We start from the raw sequence: 9121 nt of genomic DNA, 5'->3' as shown, positions 1-9121 counted from the left end.
GTCCCAAGCCCAGCGCACAACCCTATGTAGGGAATGTTTCGCCTTCTCACATTAGCTCACCTTCGAACGGATGTTCTTAGGCTACCCAGAGGATACTTGGTCAAAGACCGGAAGTAGTGAGCTGCTTGAGCCATGTGTAAAAGAATCGTTTCTGGCCACTCCCAAGTGAATGGCGATCAGAGAACTTTCCTCACTTGCGTGAACTTCTACACATGACTCCATCCTCCACCCGAACTTAGCTCTTCCTTATATGTTATATTTGCAGTTTAATATCAACAATTTAAGCCACTTAACTGACCAAAATATTTGGCGAAAATTTTATCTCCGTAACGTACTCGCACATCGGCAGAGTAAATATTTATTCTTCATGCCCGAATTGCATCTAACCGATTATAAACTAACATCTGTACACAAATGAACACATTTATTTTGTATATAAACATATTTATGTGTTCGTTGTTTCCCAAGTTTAATTTGTTTTTGCAAAAGCTCCGGATGTTTCTGTTTTTACTCTCTTTGCTTGCAATTTAAACCATGTCCTAATATAAGCAACTGAATGAAATATTAGAATTTAGAAGCATTAGACACCTCTCGTATTGGTATATTTGTAAATATGGATATACTGGTATGCATTTAAATAAATGTATGTTTTTCTTAAATAAAATTCGTGTTTGTGTTTATAAGAGTCAGGATATTTCACATCGCATATGTATGTCGAGAGGAGTTGCAGGTATTTCAACTGGTAGCAAAATTCTATTGAAAGTGACAAAGACGAATTACATCTGTGAGGGTAAGACAACAAATTAGATTTCTACAATTAGTATATGAACCATCATATGCACGGACTTAAATATTAACAGGGTTTTCCAATAAGAGGTATATGCTTTCTTTGACAAACAACTGGCTGTTAAAGAAGTTCAATTGCATTGAGGTGCAATCAACGTAGTTAAATTAAAAATATAACGTCACACAAATGGTCTCCGCTTCTCGAGTACATTTTCCATAATATAAAATCGTATGCCTTGAATAGGATTTCTAAAGCTTGAAAAGAGTGTGGTTTATTGCTAAAATCAGTGGCTTCAAATAACCCCAACAAAAGTAGTCTAATGGTGTTAAATAACAACTTCTTTGAGGCCACTTAATGTCACAATTTCTAGATATAATCGAACCCCCAAACTTTTCTCGGAATAACTCGGTTGTTGCACGTGATGTATGGCGCGTAGCTCCGACTTGTTGGCATCAGATGTTGTCAAGATCAAGCACTTGCAATTGCGGACAAAAAAAGTGCATTATCATCGACCTATGTCGCTCTCCATTGACAGTAACGATGTCACCAGCTTCATTTCGTCCGTCCATCAGACCAAAAATGCTCATAAATAATTTGTGAATTATTTTCGCACCAGAATCGAAAGTTTTCTCTATTTACCGCATCACTCAGAGGGAAATGTGCCTCATCGAGGAAAATGATTTTCTTAAAAAAATCGTTCTTTTTTTCAATTTATGCCAAGTCAAAATCAGCAATTACTTTAATATTTACGGTGGTCCACTGGCTTAAGCTCTTTAGTGAAAACAATTTTTTATGGATGCAAGCTAAAATCTTTTCTCAAAATCCGTCAGGTTGTGGTTTGAGACGGCCCGAATTCTAAAGTAACATAACAAGGTTGATGGGATCATCATATGCTATCAATTTACGGCTGGTCCTTAAAAATACATTGTTATGGTAACTGAAAAATTATAAAATACATTTTTCTTAAGGAGTTCTATTGAAATTTGACATAATTTTCTCTTTATTAATTTAAATGTATCCTTAGTTTTTAAAAGAAAAGTGTCATTTTAAATAAATATATTATTATGTTGTGTGATTTCTAATTTTTGTAATGTAGTTAAAATGAATAATCCCATAACAGATTAAATTAATGTTTTCCCCAATTTTCATACCATTTTAACTTAGTATGATCATTTCGTCTCAGCCTAAGCAAGCCATATTAACTTACTCTCAGCATACATATTTGCATTGCTCCTCAATTGTTGGCAACACTTGATGTTGCACAATTTTGACTGCAGAAGCTGTTGTTCCTTTTATGGTAATACTAAGTGTGTATTTTAACGCCTTAGGGAATGCTATGATTCGCTTTCCAACGTCTATATGTATGCAAACTGTTTCTGATGGATTTGATTACTTGAATGTAACTAAAGCTAACAGCATATGTGGACAACAAAGCGTCAAAAACGTTTATTCCCTGCTTCAACCTTGAAAACAACAACAAGAATGAATGAAAATAGAGCAACGAGGATACTGAAAGCATCAGACTTTCGACAAACTAAAGGTTGGTTTTGGGCATAAGCTTCATTTGGTTGTTCATGATAAATTTGTTTTCTTTGCTCTACAATAACTGAGCTGCATTTTCTGTCTCCTTGCCACTAGTAGCATTCGAATGGTGCAATGAAAAATATTAATGGGCAGTGTTGATGTGTATATATATGTACATATGTACCCAGTATTTTTGCTTTGTAAACAATCCAAGTTTTCTTTGCAAACTTGTAAAATTTCAACCAAATTCAGGTGATGTCGTTTGTAGCAATAATTAATTTTACCATTGAATGGCCTCCAAGAAGTCGTGATTTAACATCATTAGACTATGTATTTCTTGTGGGGTTATTTTAAGTCATTGGTCTGAAGCAATAAAGCAGACTCTCCTTAGGAGTCAGTATGGAACGTGCTATTCATGACATACTATACTTGTGTGTCTTGATTTGGGGGAAAAAGTATTCAAGAATTGGGTTCATCGAATTGTTTCCTGCAAACGAATTCGTGAAGGGCATTTGAGTGATGTATTCCGAACTTAATTGTATCAATGGTATTTCAAATTAAATGAAAAGCATTTATTTATTACTATGAGAATCTATGAAATATAAATGCAAAGGCTTAACTTTATTTTAAGTTATATATTTTAGTACCTGTTATGGCATTATAATTAAAAATATACAATAATAATTTCAATGGGATAAAATATGGTTGTCCGGCTTTGACAATATTTCCAGTAAATGAAATCCAATATTTTTTAAAATCATATCTAATTAACTTGCGCCAAAAATTCCTTTATATTCATGTATTGAAAAAGCATGTACTGAGTTAACATATTTGTTTTTTTCATATATCCGTATTTACTCTATTTTCATTAATTGATCCACCATCCACTTGAAACTGTTGTGCTTGTGACGACTAAACTATGGCATCTCAACTGTGCTGCTGTCATCTTTAATACTTGTGCTGGTTTTTCATGCGGTTTTAGTGACATCGCCGTCAATATGATATTGCCATGACGTCACTGAACTCAATGTAGCGCTACTTGCTTGCCTTATCCACTGTAGAGATGAAACATAACGAAGAGTTGCTAGAGGATATTAGAGATGACGCATCTACGAATTTATTGCCTGACAAAGGTGAGTATGAATCGTAATATATAATGAATAAGAGCGAAAACACACTAAAAGTTTACTTCATGAAGCTTTGTTATTATACAGATATAGATAGTTTATTTATGTTAAAAAATATTTTGTGGCAATGTGTACGACTTCGATACTGTAACCATACCTCGTCTAGTTCATATTGTTGGCTCAGATATTTTGACTATATCTTGTTATATTGCTGATAAAATTTAGCATTTTATAATAATTTTATTTTTATAACCAAATGATTACCCTTCTTCCGTTCAACCGACGCGAGAGGCGCATCCCCGGAATCAGCCGAGTAATGAAAGACAAGAAGATTTTAAGCGTCGAGATCTAAACCTGTTCAGCAGCAGAAACAATAATTTCAACAGCTAAGATTTAAAATACGTTATAAACAATAGTTATGGTTTTATTTATTGAGGGAAAGGAAAATGAAAAGTGAATCAGATAAATCAAATGTGCAGCAATGAGAATCATGACATATGTGTGCGACAAAATGATCCGTTCAAAATTTAAAAGTTTTAAACGTCTAAATAGTGTATGGAGCAAGACTTAACTTAGAATCCCATCGGAACTCGAATTTGTCAGAATGGATTTGATAACTAGGGTTCCATGAAACAGATCCATATTTCAATATAAGTCTAACCAAAGTTTGTAAAAAGCGTTTTAGTAATATACGGATCTCTAAATTCTTTAGACCAACGTCTGAGAATAACTTTCGCGTTCAAGACTATGGTATCAATATGGAGACGAAATTAAGCTTGGGATCCATACTAACTCCCAAATTAAAAAAGTTAAAAACTTGCTCTAGGAAATAGTATTTTATTTCATAAGGAGAGGGGAACACAGATCTACGAGAAAAGCCTATTGTCTTTAGTTTTTTGAGATTCAATGCAAATCATTTCTATCATACCAAGATACCCATTAAAGAAAAATTGGTTGAAAGCCAATAATTTCAAGTTAATGTGCGAGAGTCGAGCTATTTACTTTGAAGAAAGCTTTGCTAAAGTCAGTGTTTTTAACATCCGTATGATTGTATTCCATAAAACCTAATATTACATGTTTTACAAATTCAAGTAAATTTGTTGGAATAGTAATAATATTTAATATAATATTTCGAAACTGATAATTCTTTGCTAGACCCTTTTGAAAACTAAGCACATTTTGTATTAAGACTAACAGGATTCGATAAAACATTTCCCAACTAAATCCAAATTTTCCCATTTTCTTGCATTTTGAATTCTATCCCAAAAGGCCGGCTTGGAGTCCTATACTGAATCAAGCCAAGTTTTGATAATTTGACCCGTTCAGGACGTTTTGCGCTATAAGAAGGATCCAAGCCGCTGCTTTTTAAATAGCTTTTAGTCCGTGTAGCAACATGAGGCCGAATGTTGTCATTGTGGAAAAGTCCTGCTTCGTGCATTTTTCGACAAACGATCGCTTCAATTTATTGAGTTGGTATTGTTAGCATTCTTCATTAATGGTTTCATCGGTTTTATAAGTGATAATACAACACGCTCTTCTGATCCAATCAAATACAAATCAATCCCATGGCGTTCTGAATATGTTGGCTTTACCAAAGATTTTGCTAGTCTTACAGGCTATCATTTTTGGTGTCTAATGAATTCATTTTTCATTACCAGTCATAATCAGATACAAAAACGACGTTTTTCTACCATTGAAGCACCATTTGTGACAATTTTCAATGCAAATCGAAATTTTCGTTTTCAGTTAAGGCGTTTAACTGTATACAGAAGACCGAAAAATAGCGAATTTTCCGGAATGCTTTCAGAGAAAACTTTTAAATTTATTGATCTCAAATTTTTTACACTCGCACAGTATCTTTTAACTATATTTTAAAACTTATTATTAGTAAAAATATTAATTTGGAAAGGAACTTCAAGACGTTTTGCGGTGACTATATATCTATATATGTATATGAACTGGATCCTGTGAAATTAAAAAACGAAACAGATTTCGTTGAAGTAATGTCAAATCTAGTGGTTTATCGAAGGAATAAATAAATAACATTTTTTGATAAAATAGCGGTTTCTAAAAAAAAAGATATTTGACCAAAACTGCGGCCATAAATTAGAAAAAAGTTTGAAAAATAAACTTTGCAATGCACAGCTTGAAATCTCTCTGAAACGCACTTTCAAATTTCTTTGTAACTTCGAAAACACTCACCGGAACGACATGGAATTTTTTGAGTGAATTTTTAAATTTATGTATATAACCTCCTTATACTTGTAAAATTGATAATACCGCATGCCTATCTGATACACGAGAGAACACGAGAGCATTGTGGGGTTGTGGTTATTCAATTCAAAACGGCTGTCATTGAGTAAAATTATAAGCATTTTCATAGCAAAGCTTATTGGAGGGAGAACAATAATACAAACTTTCAAAAGGGAAAATATAACCTAGTGTTTATTAACATTTACACGCCGTCTGAGAACTTTTAACACAAACATACATACAGGCTAAGGCATGTTCCATTGCAGAACCACATAAATAAGTAAAATAAATCATTTGTTAACAAGATTAAGGCTAATCACTTGAAATATGCAGATTTTGATAAATAAATACTTTCACGGCCTAACACACCTATAAGTAAACTACGGAATATACAGCTGACTCTGCACGTATAAGCAGTTGCTAACTTGATGTCATGTCAGCAACAATAACAGAGTCTGTTGTAGCGTAAACACGGGTAGCTTGAGTAGCTGATTTTAGTATTATAAATAACTTGCAAAGTCTAATGAGCCACAAATCTATCGCTTGGAAAAGTTATGGTTTCATCATAGACAATATGCTACAGTGTGACATTGCCAAATTGAACTCAAGCTTATGTAGCAACAAGTGAATAAACAAATATGCTCAGCACATTTCAACCGTAAGAAGTGTTTCAGATGTCAGTACTTACCAGCGATTTAATATATTACTATGTTACTAATACTTATGGGCATGAAAATAGAAAATTATTATTATTGAGATTAAGAGATCGCGCTGATAATTTAAATATATACTATATACATATTTATAACTAAATATAAGATGCATAATCATTCATATGTACGCTGTACATAATTTGAGCATGTAGGCAAACGTGTGTATGTGTCTGCAACAGTTAATCGCATATAAATGACTGAACTTAATGTTATCGCACCTTTTTACGTTTTTATAAATCGCTTTTCACTTTTGTGCTCAACTCTTCCACTTCCAGCATTGCTTTTACAGAATCTCGTGGTACTGAGTACTTGACATTTCAGTGCATGCTGTGTGCATATATTAGAGAACGAAAAAGAATATACATACATATGTATGTACGTGTTCGTATGCGTTCACGTATTTTATCATTCACTTTTGTTGACAAATGCGTGCTCATGTTTCTGTGGTTTTTTCCCGCGTGGGAGCACAAAAGAACGTGAGAGTGTATGAAAAATAAATATAAAGTATCTCTGCTTACAAGAGCACTAGTGCTTGATGAAATCCCGGATTGCTTTACATATTCAGTTTCGTTCCACTCCTCACTCGAAAACAGACATTGTGTTTTTCATGCAGTCGCGAGTAGTAGTCAACTTTTCTCTGGATCTGGATTTCTTTCAGATATTACGACATTATTCTAGACATTTTGTTTTTTTTTTTTTGGTTTCAGATTTCTAGGAGATTTGAAATTGTGGGTATAGATAGAAAATAATTAAGATTTTCCATTTTGACCTAAGGTCTATTGTGCCCTCTTCTATATCAAAAAATTTCAGTCCCCGTAGATGGGTACAACAGCCTTGAGCTTCATTCTACAAATTGCTGGGCAATATTGAATCAGGTGTTCTTGACCTTCCGGTTCCATGTCGCAAAACCGGCGAGCCTGTAGTGTTTAGTATAAAGCACGGCAAGTTGACGGAATTTTTTATGGAATAGGTTAATCGTATCTGTAAACCTTGCTAGGTGGAATATCCCATAAGTAATTTGACGTGGCGTCTTGTTTTCTGCTGCCAGTACTGTTCTCTTCCGGGGGGTGCGGGGTAACTTTTTTATGGTGTGGAACCCCAACACAATTCATGGTTCTGACCCCATTATCCTGGAAGTCGTTGCACAACGGGCTTGTTCATCGACCAGCTCATTGCCTGTTACCCCTTTATGCCCCGGCACTCAGATCAGGTGTACACGGTTGCATACTGAAGGGCGACTCAGCCTTTCTATACACTCCTCCCCTTATAGCAATTTGATTTCATAAGCCGAGATCGCTTCTAGTATTGCACCATCCATTTGCTAGACTCAAGAAAGGCGAATATCGCAATTGTATGGGAGAGTACCAGGCTTTTGAGACCCACCATTTTATTAGTTGTTAAATTTTAAAATTTTTAACTATTTTATTTTTTAATTTTTCCTGTATACTTGTAAGATCAATAAAAAACTAATAACAACATGAAAAAATAATTGCAGTGTTTTATGACACTTAAAAATTACCTGAAATATTTTCCTCAGGACTATAAAACTACCTTCTTGAAGAACGCCTTGATTTAACTAAGCTCCAGAACCCATAATTTCAAGTAAGAAAATAGTTTATTTCCTCTTCATCTTACAGATTTACCAAAATTTGGCGAGCCATTACAAAATGTCACAGTACCTGTGGGACGAGAGGCGGTACTGCAATGTGTTGTCGATAATCTGCAAACCTACAAAGTAAGTTTTTACAAAAAAGTAAATAAGTATTTTAGAATATATATACAAAGAGATGTATGAATTAGTAGGTATGAGGTGGATAAAAAAGATTATAGAAATTACTTCTATACAAACTAATGGTCAATTATTCAAACGACAAGCCAAAAACCAATAATTTTTCTTTAATAATATAACTAGAAACTATAAGTATAAAAGAGTCAGTGAAAGAACAATTAAACCCAAAATTGCTAAGAATTTATTGGATCCACAAACTACACTTTCCGCAGATTACACACTCAAATGCACAATATTTACCACACACTTCAGAACGGACATTCACGCACATTGAAAGAAAAAACTTGCTGCTCGTTGCGCGCACTCTACCATTTTACATGTAAATTGCTATGCGTCAAAACCGTATGTAATCGTGTGTGCACATTTTGTCTCAGTGGACAGATAACAACTTTGTCGGCACCTGATTTAACCAAATCTTTATGCCAAATCTAAGCTTGTACTGGTGACGTGCTTACTTTTGACAGTTCATTTCTCAGAATGCAAACCGTTCTTTCCTTTTTTGGTTGTTTTTGCTTTCTTATCCAGTATTTTAACTGACAATGGTTATGCATATAGGTTATTATATACATATATATAACCCCAATACTCCACTGGCATTTCTGACCCATATAGACTTCTAAGAAATGCCAGCGAATTGCATCAAAGAAAATATAGTCGACAGGCGTCCCAAAAAGTTAGATTATCATATTAATATATGTACCTAAGTTTTGTTGAGTACCGAAATATACGTATAAATACCCGTGTCCATTAACAAATTTTTATTTATACTTTATTCAAATACACAGAAAGTGAAGTGAAATATATGTATGTATCGATACATGACATCGATAAAGAATGCTTTGCCGAAGTGATTACAGACTTATTTGAGAATAAATCGTTATATGCATTTTTAAGCAACAACAATAGACTCTACTCCTCCCCACCTCTC

At 34.0% G+C, this 9121-nt stretch overlaps 1 protein-coding gene across 2 annotated transcripts in view; it reads left to right on the top strand.

The window, feature by feature from the left end:
- The first annotated feature begins 3302 nt into the window (after nucleotides 1–3302).
- LOC120768582 (lachesin-like) overlaps nucleotides 3303–9121 on the top strand; it is a 68870-nt gene continuing 63051 nt past the window's right edge. For both annotated transcript variants that reach the window (XM_040095338.1, XM_040095337.1), the window contains exons 1-2: nucleotides 3303–3444; nucleotides 8042–8139. In XM_040095338.1, coding sequence (XP_039951272.1) covers nucleotides 3375–3444; nucleotides 8042–8139 — 168 coding nt within the window. In that variant the 5' untranslated portion in view covers nucleotides 3303–3374. The remainder of the gene's footprint in view (nucleotides 3445–8041; nucleotides 8140–9121) is intronic.

This window comes from Bactrocera tryoni, chromosome 2, assembly GCF_016617805.1.
Source record: "Bactrocera tryoni isolate S06 chromosome 2, CSIRO_BtryS06_freeze2, whole genome shotgun sequence".
Lineage (NCBI taxonomy): Eukaryota > Metazoa > Arthropoda > Insecta > Diptera > Tephritidae > Bactrocera > Bactrocera tryoni.
This window is presented reverse-complemented; position numbering and strand designations above follow the sequence as displayed.